The following is a 26,261-nucleotide window of genomic DNA, read 5'->3' as shown; positions in this document are numbered from 1 at the left end:
GCTATGTTAAAAAGCATACGTGAGAGTGCATCCCCTTGTCTCAGTCCACAGTTTCAAAACTTCGCGTTAACTTTCCTTGTATCCATACTTTATGTACTTTTTTTCCATTGCCAAACTTATGAGGCATATTAAATGTTGTGATATGCGCAGTTCATTCATTGCTTCAATAAGCTTATTTCTTTTTATGGTGTCGTATACTCCTTTATAATCAACAGGTACGTGATGTTTTTCTATATTGTATTCCCTTGTTTTTTTTCCAATATCTGCCTCAGAGTGGATATTTGGTCAATAGCTGATTCACCATATCTAATGCCTATGTAATATCTCCCAATTTATTGTTCTGCAAAAGGTTTTATGAGGGTGCAAAATAGGGTGGAGAATATATGCAATGTTCAATAATGCAGTTCTCCTGTAGTTTGTACAATCCAGAATCTCCCCTTTCTTATGTAGTGCATGTCACACCAATATTTCAATCCTCTCAGATGACTTTTGTGTCAATATATCTGAGGTCAGAAGTGTGCATGTATCTAATCACATGTTCTCCACCACACTTAATAAGCTCAGCTGGCAGGTTTTTGTTGCCAGGTGACTTATTGTTGATTAGTTTCTTTATTTCTAGCCAAATCTGTTACATTGGGGGCATCCCATTTTCCTCTTCTTTTCAGTTAGTTCTGATGCTTGAGCATTCTGATTATAATAATTCCTTGTGGTACTCTGACCAAAATATAACACTCCTTCCTGTGAAGCTATTAGTTCACCATTTTTTTTTTTTTTCGTCTAGATTGTGTTGTGTTTTGGTTGAAATTCCTTTTTAAGGTTATTGATCTCCCTGTAGAATTTTTACCTTTCATTGGCGTTATTCAGTGATTCAGCATTCTGCAACTGCGTTTTGAAAAACATCCCTCCTGTTCTTTCAGAATCAGTTTTTCTGTAGGCCTCTTTTCTCTGTTGTCATCCACAAAGAAGCCTATTCTTCTGTACTGCATGTTTTTATATGCTTCATTATTTGTTCTTGTTGTCTTGTCACACTCTTCGCCTGATCATTCATTCATTCCTTCTGTTACATATGAATCACTTCCTCTGCAGCAGCCTGTATTTCATTTCTGATTTTATTCCACTGGTCATTTATGTTATGAGCATGTATGAACCAATTTTGACTTTTATAAAGATCACAAAAAATGATAATCTAAGGAATGACTCCATCGCTATATATCAGTGTGTGCACTTTTGTAATTTTAATCTATCAGGATGTTTCACTTTTTGGGATGGGCTGCAGACACAGAACCTGATCAATTGTGGGAAATATTATAAAAAAACTAAGCATCTAGGCATGGTTCGAAGAATCCTCACAGCTTCATTTCTACCAGTGCTTCTCTCCAACGTTGCAAACATTCTGTGAAGAGTGCTGGACATAACAACTTGACATGAGAAACAAATTGTAAAAGGGGGAAAAATTAAAGGAAAAAGGAACAGAGCAAGATGGGTGAAAATATGGAGGAGAAAAAATCAAAAAGGAAGATTAAGGCTTAATGTCACATGGATGGAAGTTGTCACTAAAGACAGTTCTAGCTCAGAATGGACAAGTACAATAATGTATAATGGTCATGTCCTTTTGCATACAAACCATAACAGCATTTTCTGGTTCCTTGATCACTGAGAGCAGACTTAATTTGTACATCAGTATGAGGGATGCTTAGTTCATTGTAGTGTGTGTGTGTGTGTGTGTGTGTGTGTGTGTGTGAAGGGGGGGGGGGGGTGTTCGCTTGCTTGCTTGCTCGCTCACTCACACCGGTATAATAGTATCCTTGCATATGAATACATTTGTAAATGCAGACTTTAATTTTGTGACTTTCCGTCTTCAGTTTCAAAACCAAAAGTACTCATGAGAGCTTGGGTAGATGGGTGGGATCCCTTCATTCACTTTTAAATATGATCAGATTTTTGCAGGAATTTTAATGTTCTTAAGGAGTGACAAATTTCCATTAAGTCTTCTCAATCAGTTTCCCTGTTTTATTTTTATATAGTGAGGAGCTATAGAGAGTACAGTGCAGGAAAAAAAAGCTGGGGGAGGGCGGGGTGTAGGTAGGGTGGCCTACCACAGTGGAAACTTTTTTTTTTAATCACCAACCTCTCTGACCAAAATCGATCGTTGAAACTTAACTCTCCCAGTTTATACCTCCATCCAGGCATGATCTCCCCCCCCCCCCCCCCCCCCCCCCCCCAAAACCAACACACCCTAGGTGTCTTCTAAAAGTTCCCTACCCCTAACATGGCCTTAGTCTCCTTTCTTAGATGTTTCTCCCAATAGTGCAAACCTTTTGGAAGTGGAAGAATCCACAACCTTAAGATGGATCTCAACTTAATCACTCTTCCTGCATGTAAAGGTACTGTCATGATGAATCTCATCATTTACCGGAAAGGAGGCATTGTCTTACTGTAACATGCCTGAGGGTACTAACGATGGGGATCCCGTAAACTGGAACCTCGTTTTTTGCTTCTTGACCATACGCCCTGTCCACACCACGCACCTGATCCTCCAGCGGCGGTGTATTGTTCTGCTCCACACTGCTGCTGGCTTGCCTGAAATTATGTATCTACATATGCAAGTGGGTTAGGGAACCACTCAACATCAAACACAACACTGTCCTACATCTGGTACGAACGACTATATTCTGAGACAATAAGAAAATCACAGGTTGCACTGTTTACATTCTAAGTCATAAATGTGTGTGCCAATTAATATTGTTGATGATTATCTGTCCACAATATCAGTTGGACGACCATGCGCATAACCGAACATGGCACAGGTGATTGTTGATTATGCAGAAGCCAAATAATCGAACTAAATTTCTTATGCTTGTCACGCATACACAGATATCTGGTACCAGTCCTCATTGACACTAGTAATAATATAACACTGTTCATAATGTTAAATTTTCAGTTCTCAGTTCTTACTTGTATGAGTGTGCATGTAACTGTCACGGCACAGTTGATTGTTGATTATGCAGAAATGCAATGACGTTCTCACCCTCGCTGCAACACACTGGCACTGGATTGAACTCTTTTGTGGTAACTAATTTTTACTGATTCACATTACTTCCATTCTGGGAGACCAAACACTGCGCGGATATTGATGCTGTATGGTACGATATGCGGCGAGTGGACACACAAATACGTTATCGGCAGCATTGCTCATATTTAATAAGTCCTTGCGACTCTTTACACTGAATTCACCTCTACATCTCATTACTTCACTGTAATAGCACTTGTAGCAACACATGAACTTCCATAACAATGCTGCCGGCAGCACAACATAACAGCTCTATGTGCCTTACTCGACTCTGCAAAAGACGTGGCCACTTGCAAAGATACTCCACAAAGACACCGGCAATATGGCAATATGCTTATATTCCCCCATGAAAAAGTTTTCGAATTGACAAAGAGAATATCGAAATCTACATAATTCCTTGCCACAGAGGATTAAAGAGTTGGGGGGGGGGGGGGGGGGTTATACTGCCTCATCCCACAGGTATAGACCCATTGCCACGTTGTGAACCAGACAGGTTACTCCCAATCATAGAAACATAAAGAATAGTACGTAAACAGTTGTCAAACAGGGAGGAAAAAAAAGGTAACAAAAGAACCCTACCTACAGTGCAGCCTCTATAGCAAAACACAGTTACAGTGCAGCGGATAAACCAAGAGCTAATATAATAAGACACAAGAATATTAAGTCCCTGAAATAGATAAGTTTACAAATACAAAAGGTTAGATATGATAGACGGGTGCCTAAAAGAAAGAGATAAAAGAAAAATAGTAAAAAACACGCATTCACTGCTTCTCTTGGTAGACAATATCACTGATGACACTATTACGCATAAGAACTAGAGAACCTCCATCAGCACTAGGCCAAAAAAAAAAAAAAAAAAAAAAAATACTTCACTACTCACAAAACTGCATCACAAGGGAGCATTCTTTGCACTGAAAGGGGGTGGTGAGTGGCAATAGTGGTCGATGCTGCACCGACCGGCAAATGTGCAGTATAGTCTTCTGCTTGCCACTCTCGCCTCGCGGTAATCTGTCCATTGGTGTATATAAAACCGGTTAATGACACTCTGTGTTGTCCTAGCAATGCCTATTCAACTTACTCGTAGTCTGTTACTACTACAGGAGACATTACATGTTCTATGACATAATAAACACATAGGCTAATAAAAAAGAATATGTGGATCTCCTCTAAGTTAAATTTAGTTACTAAGTGAATAATACAAAAATAATAACAATCATTAAGCCGGAGTAGTAAGAAATTCTTAAATGCAAAACCTTTTGGATAACACAACCTATAGACACTAGTAATCACTCAAACCACATCACTGTATGGGAAAGAAGAAACGTAATACATATAGTCTGGATTGAACAGATAGAAAGTGAGGAAAAAATTATAGTGTTGCATATGGCAGTAACACATCCTAGTTAAGTGTCAGTCAATTAGAGTGTCCTCATAAAACCTCATAATAATCAGAAATGAATGTTTGTATTTAAGGACAATAACAGCTAACATATAAACAGATTCAGACATGTCACATATAACAATCAGTCATTAATCTTGCTCACTGTGGTAGGATTTAATGTTTTCCACATGGTGTTTGCCCTTGTGTGTACCTTTCTTCACATGAACCAGTTCAACAGTATTAGGACATTTGATATAAATAATACAATATGGACCTTGGTAGGTACAGAGAGCTGGCTAAAGCCAGAAATAAGTACAGCCGAAATTTTTTCAAACTATCTAACAGTTTTCAGAAATGACATATTAAATACAGTTGGTGGTGCAGGATTTATTGCTGTCAGAGGTAGTTTGCCATGTAGCAAAATTGAAGTAGATAGTCCATGTGAAATAGTATGGGTAGAGGTTATACCTGACAATCAGACTAAACTATTAATTGGATCATTTTACCGACCCCCCCAACTCGGAAGACATAGTTGCTGAACAGTGCAGAGAAAACTTGAGTCTCATTTCAAATAAGTACACTGCTCATACAATTATAGTTGATGGTGACTTCAATCTACCCTCGATATGCTGGAAAAATTATACATTTAAAGCCGGCGGCAGGTGCAAAACATCATCCGAATAATGCTTTCTCAGAAAATTATTTTGAACAATTACTTCATGAGCCCACTCGAAGTGTAAATGGTTGCAAAAGCATACTTGACCTTTTAGTAACAAATAATCCTGGACAAATAGTGAGTATTGTGACAAATACAGGGATTAGCGACCACAAGGTAGTTGCTGCTAGGCTGATACCGTAACAACTACAACCATCAAAAAGAAATGCAAAGTATATCTATTTTTAAAAAAAGCTGAAAAAAATGCTCTTAACGCCTTTTTAAGAGACAGTCTTCACTCCTTCCGATCTAATCATGTAAGTGTAGAAAAATTGTGGAATGTTTTCAAAGAGATAGTATCAACACCAATTGAGAGATATATACCACATAAATTAATAACTGATGGTACTGATTCCCCATGGTACACAAATTGGGTCAGATTGTTGCACAAGCAACGAAAAAAGCACGCCAAATTTAAAAGAACACAAAATCCCCAAGATAGGCAAAGTTTTACAGAAGTTCTAAATATAGCGCATACTTCAATGTGAGATGCTTTTAATAATTTCCACAACGAAATTCTGTCTCGAAATCTGGTAGAAAACCCAAAGAGATTCTGGTCTCACATAGCACACCTGTGGCAAGACGCAAGACCTTCACTGCTTGATAACAATGGTGAAGTCATTGATGACAGTGCCACTAAAGCAGAGTTATTAAACACTGTTTTCCAAAACTCCTTCACCAAAGAAGACGAAGTAAATATTCCTGAATTCCAATCAAGAACAACTGCCAAGATGAGGAACATAGAGGTAGATATCCTTGGTGTAACAAAGCAGCTTAAATCACTTGATAAAGGCAAGGCCTCTGGTCCAGCTTGTATACCAGTCAGGTTTCTCTCAGAGTATGCTCCATATTTAGTAATTATATACAACCACTCGCTCACAGAAAGATCCGTACCTAAAGACTGGAAAATTGCTCAAGTCACACCAATACCCAGAAAGGGAAGTAGGAGTAATTCGCTGAATTACAGGCCTATATCACTAACATCGATTTGCAGTAGGGTTTTAGAACATATACTGTATTCGAACATTATGAAGTACCTCGAAGAAAAAGATTTATTGACATATACTCAGCACAGATTCAGAAAATATCATTCTTGTGAAACACAACTAGTTCTTTATACTCATGAAGTAATAAGTGCTATCGACAGGGGATGTCAAATTGATTCCATATTTTTAGATTTCCAGACGGCTTTCGACACCGTTCCTCACAAGCGTCTTCTAACCAAACTGTGTGCCTATGGTGTATCGCCTCAGTTGTGTGACTGGATTCATGATTTCCTGTCAGAAAGGTCACAGTTCGTATTAATAGATGAAAAGTCATCCAGTAAAACAGAAGTAATATCTGGCGTTCCCCAAGGAAGTTTTATAGGACCTCTATTGTCCATGATCTATATTAACGACATAGGAGACCATCTGAGTAGCCCTATTATATTGTTTGCAGATGATGCTGTCATCTACCATCTTGTAAAGTCATCGGATGATCAAAACGACTTGCAAAATGATTTAGATAAGATATCTGTATGGTGCGAAAAGTGGCAGTTGACCCTGAATAAAGAAAAGTGTGAAGTTATTCACATGAGAACTAAAAGAAATCAGCTAAATTTTGATTACACAGTAAGTAACACAAATCTGAAGGCTGTAAATTCGACTAAATACTTGGGGATTACAATTACAAATAACTCAAATTGGAACGATCACATAGATAATATTGTGGGTAGAGCAAACCAGACTGCGATTCATTGGCAGAACACTTAGAAGGTACAACAGGTCTACCAAAGAGACTGCTTACACTAGGCTTGTCCACCCTATTCTGGAGTATTGCTGTGCGGTGTGGGATGCTCATCAGGTGGGACTGACGGATGACATCGAAAAAGTACAAAGAGGGGCAGCTTGTTTTGTATTATCATGAAATAAGGGAGATAGTGCCACAGACATGATATGTGAATTGGAGTGGCAATCATTGAAACAAAGACGATTTTCATTGCGACGGGATCTTCTCATGAAATTTCAATCACCAGATTTCTCCTCTGATAGCGCAAACATTCTGTTGGCACCCACCTACATAGGGAGAAATGATCATCACGATAAAATAAGAGAAATCAGGGCTTGCACAGAAAAATGTAAGTGCTCGTTTCTCCTGCATGCCATTCGAGAGTGGAATGCTAGAGAGACAGCATGAAGGTGGTTCATTGAACCCTCCGCCAGGCACTTTATTGTGAATAGCAAAGTAATCCCCCAATGAACCATGGACCTTGCCGTTGGTGTGGAGGCTTGCGTGCCTCAGCGATACATATGGCCGTACCGTAGGTGCAACCACAACGGAGGGGTATCTGTTGAGAGGCCAGACAAACATTTGGTTCCTGAAGAGGGGCAGCAGCCTTTTCAGTACTTGCAGGGGCAACAGTCTGGATGACTGACTGATCTGGTCTTGCAACATTAACCAAAACGGCCTTGCTGTGCTGGTACTGCGAACAGCTGAAAGCAAGGGGAAACTACAGCCGTAATTTTTCCCGAGGACATGCAGCTTTACTGTATGATTAATTGATGATGGCGTCCTCTTGGGTAAAATATTCCGGAGGTAAAATAGTCCCCCATTCGGATCTCCGGGCGGGGACTACTCAGGAGGACGTCATTATCAAGAGAAAGAAAACTGGCGTTCTACGGATCGGAGCGTGGAATGTCAGATCCCTTAATCGGGCAGGTAGGTTAGAAAATTTAAAAAGGGAAATGGATAGGTTAAAGTTAGATATAGTGGGAATTACTGAAGTTTGGTGGCTGGAGGAACAAGACTCGGTCAGGTTAATACTGGGTTATAAATACAAAATCAAATAGGAGTAATGCAGGAGTAGGTTTAATAATGAATAAAAAAATAGGAGTACGGGTAAGCTACCACAAACAGCATAGTGAACGCATTATTGTGGCCAAGATAGACACAAAGCCCATGCCTACTACAGTAGTAAAAGTTTATATGCCAACTAGCTCTGCAGATGATGAAGAAATTGATGAAATCTATGGTGAGATAAAAGAAATTATTCAGGTAGTGAAGGGAGACGAAAATTTAATAGTCATGGGTGACCGGAATTCGTCAGTAGGAAAAGGGAGAGAAGGAAACATAGTAGGTGATTATGGATTGGGGCTAAGAAATGAAAGAGGAAGTCGCCTGGTAGAATTTTGCACAGAGCATAACCTAGACATAGCTAACACTTGGTTCAAGAATCATAAAAGAAGGTTGTATACATGGAAGAATCCTGGAGATACTAAAAGGTATCAGATAGATTATATAATGGTAAGACAGAGATTTAGGAATCAGGTTTTAAATTGTAGGACATTTCCAGGTGCAGATGTGGACTCTGACCACAGTCTATTGGTTATGATCTGTAGGTTAAAACTGAAGAAACTGCTAAAAGGTGGGAACTTAAGGACATGGGATCTGGATAAGCTGAAAGAACCAGAGGTTGTACAAAGTTTCAAGGAGAGCATAAGGGAACAATTGACAGCAATGGGGGAAAGAAACACAGTAGAAGAAGAATGGGTAGCACTGAGGGATGGAGTAGTGAAGGCAGCAGAGGATAAAGTAGGTAAAAGACGAGGGCTGCTAGAAATCCTTGGGTAACAGAAGAAATATTGAATTTAATTGATGAAAGGAGAAAATATAAAAATGCGGTAAATGAAGCAGGCAAACAGGAATACAAACGTCTAAAAAATGAGATCGACAGGAAGTGCAAAATGGCTAAGCAGGGATGGCTAGAGGACAAATGTAAGGATGTAGAAGCTTATCTCACTAGGGGTAAGATAGATACTGCCTACAGGAAAATTAGAGAGACCTTTGGAGAGAAGAGAACCATGTGTATGAATATCAAGAGCTCAGATGGCAACCCAGTTCTAAGCAAAGAAGGGAAGGCAGAAAGGTGGAAGGAGTATATAGAAGGTTTATACAAGGGCGATGTGCTTGAGGACAATATTATGGAAATGGAAGAGGATGTAGATGAAGATGAAATGGGAGGTAAGATACTGCGTGCAGAGTTTGACAGAGCACTGAAAGACCTGAGTCGAAATAAGGCCCCCGTAGTAGACAACATTCCATTAGAAGTACTGACAGCCTTCAGAGAGCCAGTCATGACAAAACTCTACCAGCTGGTGAGCAAGATGTATGAGACAGGTGAAATACCCTCAGACTTAAAGAAGAATATAATAATTCCAATCCCAAAGAAAGCAGGTGCTGACATATGTGAAAATTACCGAACTAGCAGTTTAGTAAGTCACAGCTGCAAAATATTAACGCGAATTCTTTACAGACGAATGGAAAAACTGGTAGATGCGGACCTTGGGGAGGATCAGTTTGGATTCCGTAGAAATGTTGGAACACGTGAGGCAATACTGACCTTACGACTTATCTTAGAAGAAAGATTAAGGAAAGGCAAACCTACGTTTCTAGCATTTGTAGACTTAGAGAAAGCTTTTGACAATGTTGACCGGAATACTCTCTTTCAAATTCTGAAGGTGGCAGGGGTAAAATACAGGGAGCGAAAGGCTATTTACAATTTGTACAGAAACCAGATGGCAGTTATAAGAGTCGAGGGACATGTAAGGGAAGCAGTTGTTGGGAAGGGAGTGAGACAGGGTTGTAGCCTAACTTCGATGTTATACAATCTGTATATTGAGCAAGCAGTAAAGAAAGCAAAAGAAAAATTTGGAGTAGGTATTAAAATTCATGGAGAAGAAGTAAAAACTTTGAGGTTCGCCGATGACATTGTAATTCTGTCAGAGACGGCAAAGGACTTGGAAGAGCAGTTGAACGGAATGGACAGTGTCTTGAAAAGAGGATATAAGATGAACATCAACAAAAGCAAAACGAGGATAATGGAATGTAGTCAAATTAAATCTGATGATGCTGAGGGAATTAGATTAGGAAACGAGACACTTAAGGTAGTAAAGGAGTTTTGCTATTTAGGAAGTAAAATAAATGATGGGAAGGGAGAGGATATAAAATGTAGACTTGCAATGGGAAGGAAAGTGTTTCTGAAGAAGAGAAATTTGTTAACATCGAGTATAGATTTAAGTGTCAGGAAGTCATTTCTGAAAGTATTTGTATGGAGTGTAGCCATGTATGGAAGTGAAACATGGACGATAACTAGTTTGGACAAGAAGAGAATAGAATCTTTCGAAATGTGGTGCTACAGAAGAATGTTGAAGATTAGATTGGTAGATCACGTAACTAATGAGGAGGTATTGAATAGGATTGGGGAGAAGAGAAGTTTGTGGCACAACTTGACTAGAAGAAGGGATCGGTTGGTAGGACATGTTTTGAGGCATCAAGGGACCACAAATTTAGCATTGGAGGGCAGCGTGGAGGGTAAAAATCGTAGAGGGAGACCAAGAGATGAATACACTAAGCAGGTTCAGAAGGATGTAGGTTGCAGTAGGTACTGGGAGATGAAGAAGCTTGCACAGGATAGAGTAGCATGGAGAGCTGCATCAAACCAGTCTCAGGACTGAAGACAACAACAACAACAGCAAAGTAATCACGTAGGTGTAGATATATTCATGATGGAACTTCTTAATTTCTTCGTTCAGCTTGCTAGAACGTGTGTGGGTATTGATTAACACACGGTCACTCACTTCATACTTAATTGGTTGCACAATCTTATCATGTCTTTCTTTCTGCTGTTGAGCCTCATCACATAAATGCTCCACAGCCAATTCAATTTTCCTGTTCCACGATTGATTCACAGTGCGAGAATCATTCAAGATGCTGGAGAATCTCACCTTCACACTCTTCGATGCAGGATCTTCATTTTGCTCAAGTCGAATATTCTTAAGTAATTTGGTAACAAATGACTCGTATTGAACGCCCTTGATCAAATTAATGCTCAATACCTGCCCTTGTGGCCTATTAACATGTATATCAATGCCAGGTGGCATCCTCGAAAGTGCATCAGATATGATGTTTTGGTTCCTGTTTCAGTAGACAACACCAAATTGATATTCTTGTAAGGCAAGTGCCCATCTGGTGAGACATCTATGGTATAATTTGCCATCAAGTAAGAAGGTCAATGCCTTATGATTTGTTACTACCTTGGTGGTTCTACCAGCGAGGTAATATCTGAATCTTGTGAAACCCCATAGGACAGCAAATGCCTCCCTCTCTGTGACTGTATATTGCCATTCCCATTTAGTCAGAGCCTTGCTTGCAAATGCAATTGTTTTAACATTATCTGAGACCATTTCATCCAGTGGGTATAAGTGCGGTTAATCCATAGTCTGAGCTGTCACAAGCCAAGTAAAAGTCTGCAGCTGAGGATCGCACAGCATTTCCTCGAAAGCACCTTGGCATTCATTTGTCCAATCCCATAACACTTTGTTCTTCGGCAGATTCAACAGATGTGGGTTACTAAGTGACTGCCCACTTATAAACTTCCTATACCATCCACATAAACCAAGGAAACCTCTTAATCACTTCTTACAGCATGGCACAGAAAAATCCTTGACCGCTTGTAGTTTGTCCTCATCTAGTTTGTTCCCTTGTGCATTGACGATGTGGCCAAGAAACTTAACCTCACTCCTTCCAAAATCTGATTTCTTCCAATTTACGGTCATTCCTGCCTTCTCGAAGGCCATGAGTTGAGTACCTCTTCAAGTATTTTAACATGCTCTTCCCAGTCTGCAGTCGTTATCAGGATGTCGTCTATGTACGAAGTGATCTTCTTATGCAACTGCTCACACAGTACTATATCCAGGCTCTAACAAAGGCAGAGGTGGAGATATTAAGGCCAATTGGTAGTATGCAATACTGGTAGTTTCTTCCTCCATACAGGAATGCAGTGAAGGGTCTTGAATCCTTATGTAGGGGGACCTGCCAGTACTTTTATCTGAGATCAGTACTACTGAATACTCTTGCCCCATGAAACTTTTGGAGCAATTCTTCCAAATTCTCAGGTCTTACTCTTTCTGGAATAATAATTTTATTCACTGGACTTGCATCCAATACTACTAGGACATCGCCATTCCTTTTTTCCACAATGATCAATGGTTTGTTATATTGGCTAGTTGACCTGTCTATTATTCCCATTGGCAACATTCTCTGAAGCTCTTCTTCCACTGCTTCAGGTTTAGTTTGAGTTATCTCATAAGACCATACAAAAAATTGTTCATGCTCCTTCACTTGTAATTTGCACTCAGCTGTCTTGATTTTACCAGGTTCACTTGAAAAAACCTGCCTGTACCTTCGCAGGACCCTCATCAATTCTTCTATGACCTCATGGTCTTGATGTTCTAATGACTGGGGTTTCCCTTTGATAGTACGTTTAGTGTCTTCTGTGCTGCTCTTGCCTTCCCTTATCCACTGCTCCTTGCTTGGAGCTCCCGAATCTCCTTTCACAGCACCTGGTGGTGGGAGTTGGAGATCAATATTACAGCATATATTAGTTGTCCCAACTACTTCTTTGACATTGATCCTCTCTTTAAAGGTAATAACAACTTCTGTTCCTCCTTTCGGTACTTCCACACATCCTTTTCCAAAGTTTAATCGAGCCTTTTGTTCACTTAACCAGTCGTCCTCTAAAATTATGGGCAATGCCAACCCAGGCATGACTAGTGCCGACACGTTATAATTTTCATTGCCAAGCTTCATTGTGACTAAGATCTGTCCCATAATAACCTTAATCTTTGTACCAACGGCACCTGTGATACATATTCCATGTACAGGAAAATTGGGTATCCTTCTTCCTTGTTCCAACCACTTTGTATGGAGCTTCTGACATACTGCATTGACCTGGCTACCAGAATCCACTAAAACATCGATATGAGTACCAAAGATTTCTGCTTCAATGATAGGCTGTATAGCTTCCTCACGGCCTTCTCCAACTTCTTGCAATAGGTCTTCCATAATCTCTGTCACATTATCCAGCTTGCGAATAGACATAATTATGGGCCCTCCAGCCACCGTTCCTGATTGGGCCACACCGGGAACCTCCTCTAGTTTTGTGGTGTTCCTTCCCTATGCTGCCTGTCCAGGCTATGGTTTGAGTTTCGCACCTGGTCATCTGATGAATCGCGCTGAGCTCCGATACCTGTACCCACCACTGGTCATCACCATGGCCACGGAAACTACTGCCATGTCCCCTGCCATTACTCTTATTCCAATGTTGTCCATTATGTCTGTTGTTATAGTTTAAATGGGTATCTGTATTGGATTCGTTGTTCCCTAATACTCCTTCTGTTCCTCATGACTCATACAACGTGTCTAATTGTCCTAAGGCTGACTTCATTGCCTCTTCGTCATCTCTAGGGATCGCTAGCAACTTATCCGGAACTCCAGTCGGTGCTTTACTTATGATCAGGGACACTATTGCTTCTGTCATCATTGGTTCATCTAATTACAAGCTCCCCTCATAATAATCTTGAAAAAAAATTCTTTAAGCTCTGATCACGCCCTCTCTCAAATGTTCTGCTTTGGTATAGACTGTTACGTACTTAATTTTGCTTCTGTCACGACCAGTATTGATGCAAAAATTCCTTTTCAAATTCAGCAAAGGTTGTATACTTATGTCCTATTCTCATACCCTAGGTACCAGCTTCACCTTCGAATCTTTCTGCAACAAAGCCCTTAAATTGATCTAGGAAATCTCTGGGATGCCATCTTCCATTTGGTTCAAAGTTCTTAAAATTCCCTAAGCCAACGAAGACCTCATCATTTTGTATACCAATTAAGCTACCTCCGGCAATGCTTCCATCACATAATAGTGATTTCACTTCACTCTTCACCTGCTGACCGACCTGTTCCTTAGTCTTGCCTACCTCACTGTACCTCTCTTCTGCTCGCTGTGCATAAGCATTCTGGCTTAGTGCAACAGCTGATATCATGTGTTTACAGTGTTTCACTTCCTCATCCAGTTGTTCTAAATCTCGACTATTTTAGTAAGTTCTTCCTTCACTTCTTTGAAATCTGATTCTACCTTTTCTAAACATTTAGTACTGCTTGCAACATTCTCCTCAAACTGAATGGTAAGTTCATCTATTCTTTGATGACTTGACTCGGCCAGCTTCCTTAGAGCCTCATCTGCTCTACGGACCGCTTAATATCTTCCTTCTTGTTGCTTTATATTTTCCCTTAATTGTTTGTTCTCATGCTTTACCGATTGCATAATATCTTCCTTTAATTGTTTGCTATCTTGCAATAATAATTTCTGGTTGTCTTGCAATAAAGTTTCTAGCATGTCAACAACGGACAGGTGAGACCTAAGTTTACAGTCATCTCGTTTGGGCATCTCCATGACTGGTGACGACACTGCATTTGGACCTCCCACCTTTGTTGATAAACTACTGTCCCCTATACCGGAATCCTTCAACACTTCAATACTACTTGCTTCTGTTTTCGTCTCCACCTTCTTACTTTCACCTAAAGAGTCTGCTTTCACCTCCCTGTCTACCGTAGTTGCACCGACCTCATTATTTGCCACATTGAACCACAAATAAGTCACCTAAGCAAACAATAAACAAATCACAATAACACTCATAGCACAGAATGGATGACAATAACCATAACCAAACTACTGTATGTAATCAATGCTGTAATTCGTGCCCAGAAGCACACATAACATACAAGATCACATAATGGAAGAAAAATGAAATATAAGCTTAGTTAAATACAGTTGTGCAGATGTATTAACTGTTGTTAGAAAATTAGACTACAATGTAAGCAGGGTCGAGCAGTGACATTTGCTTTTCTGTATGATCAGCAAAGTAAGTAATGTCTCATAATTTAGTGATACAGAAATAATTTTTACTGTCATTGTTTGTAATTACATAATTATAGAATGCAATCTGCACCACCAGTTAATTACTCTCATTGCTTCAGTTGCGTGAGGTAATATTGTGTTGCGGGACTTACTTTGCATTGTCATCTGGCCCCATAGTTACAGCTGTTCCGTAGCGCCGACTCAGTTGAAGCCGTGCTGCTATCAGCACTGCACCCTCTCTGCAAAGCGTGGTAATGTTTGCAGCATCATTCTTAGGCCCCGCTTACGTTGTATACGGTGATGGCTACCAAAAAGTTTCCACTTTTGCTTATAGGTGCCACTAGTGTCATCTACCGTAATGGCTGCCAAATAGGTGCCGCTAGTGTCGTCGAAAGAGTACCACTATGGAGTATGTTTACTTTGTAGCACCAGTTCTTTGCACTTTCACCAATCAGACAAGTGTATTTACTGTGTCACAAGTTCTTTGGCGTACACATCTTACAGCTCGTGTGACGTCACTCAACAATACAAATTAACAGTCACTGTTTATACACAAATAGTTCACTCTCCTAATAAATTATACTTCTTATCCAAAAATTGCCGGTCCTGTCCAGTTGCCATGTAGCACACTTGGGGTATGAATGGCGGGGTTCCCTTAAACTGGAACATCGCTTCATGACCATGCACCCTGTCCACACCACATACCTGATACTCCCATGGACACCACACACCTGATACTCCCATGGTGGTCATATTGTTCTGCTCCACACTGCTGCTGGATTGCCTGGAATTATTTATCTAAATATACAGGTGGGTTAGGGGAGCCACTCAACATCAAACACAACACTGTCCTACATCTGGCACGATCGACTATATTCTGAGACGATAAGAAAATCACAGGTTGCACTGTTTACAATCTAAGTCTTAAGTGTGTTTGCCAATTAATATTTGTGATGATTATCTTCCACCATATCAGTTGGATGAGTGTACACATAACCGAACACGGTGCAGCTGATTGTTGATGACGCAGAAGCCGGATAATCGAACAAAATTTTTTACGCTCGTCACACATACACAGATATCTGGTATCAGTCCACCTTGACACTAGTAATAATATAACACTGTTCATAAAGTTAAATTTTCAGTTCTCAGTTCTCACTTGTATGAGTGTGCATGTAACTGTCACGGCACAGTTGATGGTTGATGATGGGGAAACACAATGACACAGAGATTCTATTCTAGGTATGCAGTGTAACCCCCAATTTCTAACCCCCAAGTCCTAGTTCTTGTTAACCAACATCTCCAACTATTCCTCACAGCCTGTGTTCTCACATCAGAGACAAAGCCAGTTTCTTCAGTCTCTCAACCATCTTCAGCAGAATCTCTACTTTTCACTCATGATGCAACCTCCATATATACCCACAAGCCCACTGTCTTCCTGCTGTTAAACACTATCTGTCCTTATGTCCTACCAACTGCAAAACCTCCACGTTGTTCCTTATACACTTGACAGACTAAATCTAAATTCTTACCCATAACTACTCTTCCTTTGAGGACAAGCTACACATACATCTGCCTCATTTCCATGGGCACCTGCGCACCCCTCATATGCCAAGCCCCTTTCTTTTCTTTTAGAAGAAACTGTCCTAGCCACCTAAGATCCCAAATCCATTAAGACACACTGCCCATATTCCTCCACAGTTGAGACCTTCTCTCCCATCTGCTTCCCCTGGTCCTCCTCAGCCAAATCTGCTGCCTTCCTGGACATTGACCTCCACCGCTCTTGTGGCTCCATAAAAAATCTCCGTGGACATGAAGCCCACTAACCACCAACAATAATGTGATTTTAATAGCTGTCATCCCCTTACATGTTAAAATGTTTCTCCCATATATTCTGGCCATGTATGGATTCTGCTCCGGCATTGGAGGTTTTACTAAGGACTTCAGATAGGCAAACCTTGTCAGCAGATTTCCCATGCTGTATCCGTACATCTAACCCTATATAGCCACCCCTATGAACCAGCTGCAGAGGTGCATACTCCTCATCACCCATTATCACCCCAGACCGGAATGACTCAACTGTATACTTCGCCATGGCTTGGAGTACTGATCACCATGATAGAAATAAGTAGCATTGTATCCATGACCCTTCCCATCACTCTCAAAATGGAACTCCATCACTATCCCCAATATATGAAATATTGTAGCCCGCCTGTTAAAACTTACAAATCACATATCAGCTTTGCTGTAAATTTTGCAGAGCCTTTCAAGTGAACATTACCCCAAACCATAACCCATGTTCTCTTCATTGCAAGAAAGAACTTCTAACGTCAGTTTATCATAAGTTGCTAGATCAACAAATGTGCTTAACAAAACACAGGTCATTTCCATCTATAAGAAGGGTCATCAGACAGATGGAGGTATTTATAGGTCTGGATCATTGGCGTCAGTTGATTATAGAATTAATGAACATTTTAAAATTTTGGCTTATATCCTTGGAAGACAAAATTCTTCTATTAAAATCAACAAGAATTTTTCAAACAGATCTTGTGAAGCTTGGTGTGCTCTGTTCGTCTGTGAGGTCCTGAACATCCTAGACAGTGGGGCCTGGTTGGTTTTATGTTCTTGACTTTCAGAAAGCATTTGCCACAGCTCTGCGGTTGTGTAGTGTACAGGATGTCAGCTTACTGAATATTAGGGTAGATTTGTGACCGGGTTTGAGGACTTCCTTGCAGATATAACTAAACATATTGTTCTTAATGGTTAAAAATCATTATAATGATCTAGTAGGTAAACACAGAAGTACCTTGGGACAGTTCATGGACTATGCTGGTGAATACAGGAAGGTTCCAATGCCAGAAGACCTGCACAGCATCAGACTGGCTTATGGATTGGTAGTTGACATGAATAAATATAATATAATATAATGCACATAAATAAACAGGGGACCCATTACTCTTCAATTATCTGTTGGTGAAAATCACTGGAAACAGTAACAGTCATAGAATACTCATGGAGTAACTGTTCAGAGCAAACTAAAATGTAATACACACACAAAAATAACTGTAGGAAAACCAGATGCCAGGCTGAGAATCGTAAAGTTATATGTTAACTCGCCATCGAAATTCACATTAACATTGTTTTGTTGCAGATGATAAGGTACAAATGGTTCTGCATAACTGTATAATGTAAAATTAAAGTAATGACAAAATATTCAAAAACTGTCTTTAGGTGTAATTTTCATAAACTAGTTATCTCTTAAAATATGTTGACATTTCACAGATTTGAGTTAAGAAAACCCGCTAATGATGGCACAGAGGTGGTGAAACATGCTTGGGTCATATGAAAAAGCAGTGTTTTACGTAACAGGCAGACATTATAGCCAATAATTTGAATTGCAAGCATGGCAGATGCAAGAGTAGCATATCCAAAAGACGAATATAGGAAAAAATCTTAAAAATGTCATTCCCTTACAAAAGGAGTGAGTTACACAACCCGTTTTCTAGCAATTTTTCAGTATCAGTCATCAAGAGATCACATAGTAATCTTAATGTGGTAATAGAGATGCTCAACAAACTTTAGCAGCCAACGTTACTAAAGAGGAATTGTGCATCATGGATAGATTCACAGTTAAGAGTTGTGATATGGTAAATTTGTAATAGTCTGGCAACATGATACTTTCCCCTGCAAATACACTGAAGAGCCAAAGAAACTGGTACACCTGCCCCCAAGAGCATGCACAAGTGCTGCAACACAATGTGACATGGACTCGACTAATGTCTGCAATAGTGCCGGAGGGAATTGACACCATGAATCCAGCAAGGCTGTTGATACATCTGTAAGAGTACAAGGGGGTGGAAATATCTTCTGAAGGCATCCCAGATATGCTCAATAATGTTCAATGTCTGTGTAGTTCAGTGGCCAGCAGAAGAATGTTCCTGGAGCCATTCTGTAGCAGTTCTAGATGTGTGCGGTGTCGCATTGTCCTGCTGGAATTACCCAAGTCCATTGTAATGCACAATGGACATGATTGGATGCAGGTGATCAGATAGGATGCTTACACACGTGCCACCGGTCAGTCTTATCTAGACGTAACAGGGGTCCCATATCACTCCAACTGTGCATGCCACACACCATTACAGAGCCTCCACCAGGTTGAACAGTCCCCTGCTGACATGCAGGGTCCATGGATTCATGAGGTTGTCTTCATACCCGTACACGTCCATCTGCTTGATACAATATGAAATGAGACTCATCCAACCAAGCAAAATTTTTCTAGTCATCAACAGTCCAATGTCGGTGTTAACAGGTCCAGGAGAGGCATAAAGTTTTGTATCATGCAGTTGGCAAGGGTAGGTGAGTGGACCTTCGGCTGCAAAAGCCCATATCAATGATGTTTCATTGAATGGTTTGCACACTGATACTTGTTGGTGGCTGAGCATTGAAATCTGCAGCAGTTTGCAAAAGGATTGCACTTCTGTCATGTCGAACGACTCTCTTCAGTCGTCGATGGTCCCATTCTTGCAGGATCTTTTTCTGGCTGCAGCGATGTTGAATATTTGGCTTCCTGATATTCACAGTTGACTCATGAAATGGTCGTATGGGAAAATCCCCCACATCACCGCTACCTTGGAGATGCTATGTCCAATCACTCATGCGCCAACTTTAACATCGCTTTCAAACGCACTTAAATCTTGATAACGTGCCATTGTAACAGCAGTAACTGATCTAACAACTGCTCCAGACACTTGTCTTATATAGGTTTGCCAACTGTAGCACTGTATTCTGCTTGTTTTCAAATCTCTGTATTTGAATATGCATGCCTACACCAGTTTCTTGGCACTTGAGTGTATATCTCATGAAGTGACAACCAAAATATGGGATTGGTGCCATTTTAGTGTGCAAGAATGTGTTTGTCATATTTGGTTGAGTGGTGCTTGAATAGTTTTGTGGTGGTTTTGCTGTACAAAAAATATTTGTGGTGTGCAGTATTTGTGCTATAATTTTGTTTCATATCCTTAATATATACTCTGTGGTCATTTCGATTTTTGGATTTTGAAATTGACGTTACTGTTAGGTAGGCAGGTTCTAGTGGATTGAAGCTGCTCACTAAGAATTTGTTTTCAGTGGTGCATGAGCTCCAACTTATTCTCTAGGACAGATTCCCTGCTGACAACCTAGCTCATTCATAGAACACTCTTTGTTCATTTGAAACCACGTATTTTAATTAATTTGTGTTGGGCCTTTGGGCCTCACATCTGGGTTGGTCTTTGTGCGGGAAGGTCACCTACTACCCAGCAAGGCAGACAATCTATGGGGCAGAGGGGGGGGGGGGGGGTTGTCAGGCACCCACACAGTGGTAGCCCCCTCATCACGCAGGTTGATTCCTGAGCTGTCACCTCCCCATGCATCCCGAGGAGTAGGTGCCTGTCTGTTTGGAGGCAGTTGACCTCTGAGCTTTGGTCATCATGCCAGGTGGCCTTTATTCTGCCTGGGTGACCCCCATGGTGAAAGCTATTGTTCAGTGTAGGCAGCATGTGGCATATGTCTGGTGTCACGAAACGACCAAAGTTATCAATCAGTGACAACAAGGAATTGACAGGCTCTTCAGACAGAGTATAAGGTAGTCCCACTTGTTACGACCCTAGGAACTTCTCCCCCTTGGCTACTTGATGCATGGAAAACAAAATAAAGTTACTTGGGACACTTGTAGCTTTAAGTTCTTTGTTTGTGCACAGGTATTTTTTTGTGGAGAATATTGAAAACATAATTGGTGAACTATCTTCCTTTGCCAAATTGTTATTTGGTTCCATCTAATTCAAGGCCATATATCCCACCCATTCCCGGACATTGCTCTCTCCAAAAAAACTTGGTGATGTATCTTACCATCATAACCCATTAGAACATCTAGATGGTACAGGGATTGATGTGAACATTTGGCGAGAGTAGGGATCCACTTCAGATGCATACATTGAGGCCTGCCAGATAACAAGGTAGACACAGCATGCGTGCTTCTGAGGGAGGTTGGCTTTCATAAAAAGTCAAAATCGTGTAACCGTTATGATGTGAAACCGTATTACTCACCTCAGATGTGATGTTCTAAATGCCAGTGCTTTGGGCATTTGTGTTCCAAGTGTTCATACAACTGTGGCCTGGCATTTCATGAAAAATCATCATATCCGTGACAATTCTGGGAATCCCTACTCTCCCCAATGTCTGAAGTGTGCTAACCTACTCAAGGAATGCAAAATCCAGAAACAGAAGCTCACTGATCTTTTCTAATATTGTGTAGCTTGGGAACAATGATTGATTCTATTTGTTCTCGGTGATATCAATCTTTGCAACTACATTGGCCAGGTCGTCAGCAGTACTAGTATATTTATTTCCTTGATGTCGACATTCTGTAGCCACACAAACTTGATCATGGCACTGAGAGGTCCTCCCCTCTTCTGGTTCCTGCAGCACCATCTTTGGGAACCAATCCTCGCACCTGGCCAGAAAAGCAGCTCCCTCCTCGGGCATCTACCAGTGGTAGGGCTCTCTTTGGAACCCTCTCCCAGGAAATCCACAGATCAGGAGCCCAACACCAGCGAGTGGCTGAAGGACTCACAGATCTTGGGTTCGAGGGCAGCTAGCTCTTCTTCCATTCCTATATCTACAGCGAATAAGCCTTTACAAATCTGCCAAAAGTTAAAGAACAAGAAAGCCTGCCCTGGTGACCCCAGATCCCCAAACAGCATCGAATTCTGAACCGAAGTTAACTGATATTGTTCCACCTCACCTATCACACAGTCCACCTGACACCACCACACTTAACCAGGTCACACTATATGTGGTGATCTAGTGGAACTGCAGTGGATGTTACTGTCACCTTAGGAACTACAACAACTGTTCTCCTCTGTCCCGAAGTCTTTGAAGTTACCATGCCTTTTTTTTGGAACTGTACTGACTCCAATAGTGCATCTGAACAGTTCACGCGTTTGTTGTCTGTGAGTGGATTCCCCTCCTTGCTGTGTTGGAAGATTTCTCCAGCTGTCACTATGTGGAACATCTATTTACTGCAAGGCAGGGCACTTACCTTGAGGTGACCCCCTTAATCCATCTACTTCTCCTCTCCTCCCCCTGTCGGTCCTTTTCTCCTACTTGGAAATTTCAATGCACACCACTCCACTGAGGGAAGTACCACTTTGTCTGGTAGGGGCCTTCTGATTGGCCAGTTTCTTTCTAGTCTTGATCTGTCCACCTTAATGACAGTACTTCTGCCCACTTCACTGGCATCCATTGTATCTCTTCAGCTATCGAACTTATCTTTTCACCCAATCGCATATGTTCACTACAGTGTTCGCTACACAATGGTCTTTGTGAAAGTGATAACTTTCCAGTGATCCTGTCACTTCCTTGTCCAACCTGATGGGCCAATTACCGCTGTGGGCTCTTCAAAGAACCAGCTGACAGTTGTACCCTGTCCATCCAAAAATTTGAGAGACTGCTTTTATCCCTGGTCTGTACAAGTGATGTCAGCGCAGTAACTATGGTGGCAGCTTGGACTACCAACTGTAAAAATCATGCGCATTGGACCAGTCAGTTGCGAGCAGGTAGTGTTAAGTAGTGGTTTTGCAGCTATAATTGTGTTGCTTCATTGCAATTTGTGAAACTATGTTGACACAAATGACAACAGAGTGGGACTGGGTGTTTGTGATGTCCTCATCATTTCATCACCATTTGTGAGAGTGACTCGATTCGATTGTGAAAAAAGAAAATGGGCTTTGCAGAAATTGGGACTTCGTACGGGTGCTGATGACTGCGTAGTGGAGCACCCCCACAAACCAAACATCACAACGGAGCAACACATCCAAATCAGATGTGGAAGACATTCTCTAGAATGTTGTGAAAGAAAATTGTGTGGTGAGTTCGCACCACACATCTTAACTCCTGAACAGAGAAGACAACATGTGTTGTCGATTGATTGAAATGCAAAATTTGAACAATACTTTTTGCAAAAATTCGTTATTGGTGGTGATACTTGGAGTTATCAGTACCAGTCTAACACAAAACAACCAAGTGCATAAATTCACATGAAGAGTCAGTACTTTGACAGGGTACTGATGTTTAATACACTGTGATATACGAGTTGAACGACATCCCAGAGGAGGACATTTTTGACAGTTTCACATGATTGCATGAAAATTGTCTACATAGTATCCAAGCGGGGGGGGGGGGGGGGGGGGGGGAGACTATGTAGAACAACTGAAGCATTACATTATCATTTGAGCTTTTCTCTGTTATTTATTAAACCAGTCTTGAAAATTTTTGGACTTTGTGGCATATATTTGCTGTCAGCTTAACCCCATCTTGTCAGATTGTCTCAACAGGGTTATGGGAGATGTCTCCGACGCAATGATCAGCACTGGAACTGCTGTTCCCACTTGTACAGGCCACCTCCACTGTCAGCTGTTGCCATAGTGGACCAAAGACATTGAAACAAGTGTTCAACATAGTCAAACACAGCACCTTGAGCAACTTCTTTGCAGCTCACCCTCCTCAATTTTAAGTGGCTTCACACTAGGGCCTGCTATCTAATTAATCATAGCAAGAAGGGATATTGGGAGTACTATGTCTCCTCCTTGGGAATGTATGCCTCTTCATACCATGAGGAGGACAAGCTTTATAACCTCCTGTGCGACAAAAGAACAAAAACTGTTCTGGGTCTTTTCCTTCATGGTGGTATTTGTACAGTGAGTTAATGCTTGCAGAATACCTTGTGGTCCTCTCTGACAGTATCAGCAGCCTCTTAATACACAGCTACCTTCTGAATGCACAAAGTTGAGACCTCTCCCTCTCCTACACCATCTGCCATGTGTCATTGTCCAAAGTTAGTGGTGCAAATAAAGTATTCGAAACCAACCTGGTGGAATAAAGTCCTTTTGCAAATTTAATTAGGCTGTGGAGCCCACCCAGAAAAAATTGATCAGTGTATTGCCATCCAGGCAGTGGGACAATTGCATGTGTGCATTTGTGTGTGTTTTGACTGACGAAGGCTGTGGCCAAAAGCTACATGTGAGTGTCTTTTAATCGTGCCTGTCAAAAATTAGACGCGTCTTCTTTACGGTAAGTGGCAGTCTATCTTTTCCTACATTGTTCAGGTTGTTTTATTATTATTGCCGTTTGGTTGATGACCAGACTTCAATTTTTTTATTACACATCTCCCAGCTAGATGACATTATTTCCTCTGTATCTGTCTCCGTCCTTGGTGGTTTGACAGGGCATTAGTTGTGGAGTAGGTTTCTCTCTGACTTATGTGCCGGTCCGGGCCATATACTTTTACTTCTCTTTAAATTATTTCTCAACTCTGGCATCAATATTGCTTTCAGAGTGTCTGTTTTACCACTCCTACATGCTTTCATAATCCAGTCAAATTTCTGGCGGACTTCACAAACTCCAAATGAACAGCTTCTTAACTGAGGGACTGATTTTCTCACTGTCTAGTCCCTTAACTCCCACCGAGCCACTGACATACACAGTAAACTGAGAGCAGTCTAAAAGCAGAGAAAACTATTGAAAGAAGTGAAGTTAAGATCCATCGCTCAGAATGCTTTGAAAAAGGAATGGATAATGGCGAAGGAAAGGTGGGAGAGACACCAGCCAAATTTTTGAAGCAGTAGCTGTGAAAGTTAATAATTATGTTGAATACACTTCTAGCGATAGTGTGTGTTATTTTCTTGATCTGTTTTGCTGATTTACTTTCATTTATCTTTTCCTAAAGGTTTACTGTCTTATATGCTAAATCATTTCATAGTACGTGCATCAAAACCTGTGCATTTATGGGTAACTTGTTGATCCTTTGCTTCCAAAGTGACAGTATTTTCTTTCAACCTTTGTTTTCAGTCTCACAATAATAATTTCGATATTTGAGCTTCTGTGTAACCCCATTTCATTGCTAGTAACAGAGAATAGCATTGTTTACATTGTTTGCTTTGAGTAAATGCGGTTTGTTTGAGGATCTCTGCAACATTTTAGTACAATTTTCTAATTCATTATTGCACCTAATGCAACCATATAGTAATTTCCCTAAATTGGTTTGTATAGATGGGAGAAGCATCAATTTTTTGGCCTAAAATGCATAAAAAATTGTCTTTGTGCACCAGTGATTGTTAAGCATGACTACACATCTTAAAGTGCAAGTAATTGCAGTTTCCTTCTTTTTGTCTGTGGCATTTGGTTCACTTCTGTAATGTTGCCCTTATGAAAATGTTGATACAGCAACTACAGATGTTTGTGTTGCATGGGATGAGAACATTAATTTGTTGTGTTGGTTTTGTTAAATGTGCCAGACTTTTGTGAGGTCAGTGTTAGTAATTAATATGTATGTAATATTATTTAATATTAGGTATGGTAATGGAATTTTTGTGACAGGATGAGCTCGAGTCTATACGGCATTCCTCTGACCTTGAACGATCACGACTGAAAAGTGATTTGGCGCGTGCAGAAGAAGAGACAAGGCACCTTACAGAACGTATTTCCTTACTAGAGGCTCGTGCCACTCCTATAAATGAACCTGATGCTGCTGATGACCCTGATGGCAGAGTACGAAGACTACTTGCAGAACGTGCTGCACAAGACGCCCGTCTGGAAGAGGCTCATTTACAGCTGACTGACATAAAGGTAAACACTGTGTGTGTGTGTGTGTGTGTGTGTGTGTGTGTGTGTGTGTGTGTGTGTGTACCATGCAGTTTTATACATATGTTTTAAGACAAGTTGTTGCAAAGAAAAAAGTGGATGGGTAGAACAGGAGAGCAGTACCATCAGTCAAATTATATTTATTTTTATAAATTCAAACATCAGACAATACAGATTATATAGTTTCTCTGGAATACATTATTATGACAATTCAGATGTTAAGTAGACTGACAGTGTGCCGGAATTTTGGTAAATAACACTTTTTTATGCCAAATTAAGAGGAATAATGAAAAATTATTAAATTTTTCAGTGTCAAATCCCAAATAAAAAGTGCCCAAAATCTCATTAATAACAATGCAGAAAAGGAAACAGGTGGTGTGTCAGTCTTTGACAGTTCAGGATTCAAAATAAATTTGTGGAAAAATGTCATAAATAATAATTAGAAAGTGAATAAAATTACGAGGTGTAGAAAACAAGGTATTTTACTAGTTGCTTAGTCACACAGACAGAACCAAACACTGAAATTACAGAGAACAGTGATGATTGTGTCAGATCTGTGTATTCTGTAAGAAGTTTGCGAATGAACAAAAGTTTCATTACTAGTGTCTTTTGAACATTACAAGGAGACAGAGGGAATCGTAATTACGGGAGGAGAAATTCTAGGTACTATTGATACACACAT

The 26,261-nt window shown here is 40.6% G+C and overlaps 1 protein-coding gene across 2 annotated transcripts in view; it reads left to right on the top strand.

Moving 5' to 3' along the window:
* LOC126360091 (golgin subfamily A member 1) overlaps positions 1-26,261 on the top strand; it is a 129,969-nt gene that overhangs the window by 19,455 nt on the left and 84,253 nt on the right. For both annotated transcript variants that reach the window (XM_050007681.1, XM_050007682.1), the window contains exon 5: positions 25,316-25,564. In XM_050007681.1, coding sequence (XP_049863638.1) covers positions 25,316-25,564 — 249 coding nt within the window. The remainder of the gene's footprint in view (positions 1-25,315; positions 25,565-26,261) is intronic.

Source organism: Schistocerca gregaria, chromosome 1 (assembly GCF_023897955.1).
Source record: "Schistocerca gregaria isolate iqSchGreg1 chromosome 1, iqSchGreg1.2, whole genome shotgun sequence".
Taxonomy (NCBI): domain Eukaryota; kingdom Metazoa; phylum Arthropoda; class Insecta; order Orthoptera; family Acrididae; genus Schistocerca; species Schistocerca gregaria.
This window is presented reverse-complemented; position numbering and strand designations above follow the sequence as displayed.